The 360-nt window shown below is 39.2% G+C and overlaps 1 protein-coding gene across 1 annotated transcript in view; it reads left to right on the forward strand.

Moving 5' to 3' along the window:
• Positions 1-241: 241 nt before the first annotated feature.
• The window catches only part of LOC119587516 (pupal cuticle protein 36-like), a 1,303-nt gene continuing 1,184 nt past the window's right edge, over positions 242-360 (forward strand). Inside the window, exon 1 of the mRNA XM_037936243.1 lies at positions 242-253. Coding sequence (XP_037792171.1) covers positions 242-253 — 12 coding nt within the window. The remainder of the gene's footprint in view (positions 254-360) is intronic.

A 360-nucleotide genomic window follows, 5' to 3' on the forward strand; every position in this document is an offset into this window, starting at 1 on the left:
ATTTGTAAGTCCACACTGATTCGAATGCGATAATCGGCTTTCCATCCGAAGTAAAAATACTAACTGAACGCGTGGAAACCAAAGGATGAATCTGATCCGCGGAGGGCAAATCGGCAGATCGAGCAGGGTAGGGCGGTTTGAGGAGCAAGTTCTGGGTCTGCAGAATATTAGAATGCAAGAGCGAAAGGAATTTGCATGTGTATATATACCGTCACTTGGATAACGAAAACATTATTTCATCATGAAGCTGTTGGTAAGAATGGCTTATCTAATATATATGGAATTTATCGACATTTGTATTTTTAATTTAATATTTGTTCTTATCTCGGAATGGATGTATATGTGAGCACGAGAAGCATG

Source organism: Penaeus monodon, chromosome 22 (assembly GCF_015228065.2).
Source record: "Penaeus monodon isolate SGIC_2016 chromosome 22, NSTDA_Pmon_1, whole genome shotgun sequence".
NCBI classification, from domain to species: Eukaryota; Metazoa; Arthropoda; class Malacostraca; order Decapoda; family Penaeidae; genus Penaeus; species Penaeus monodon.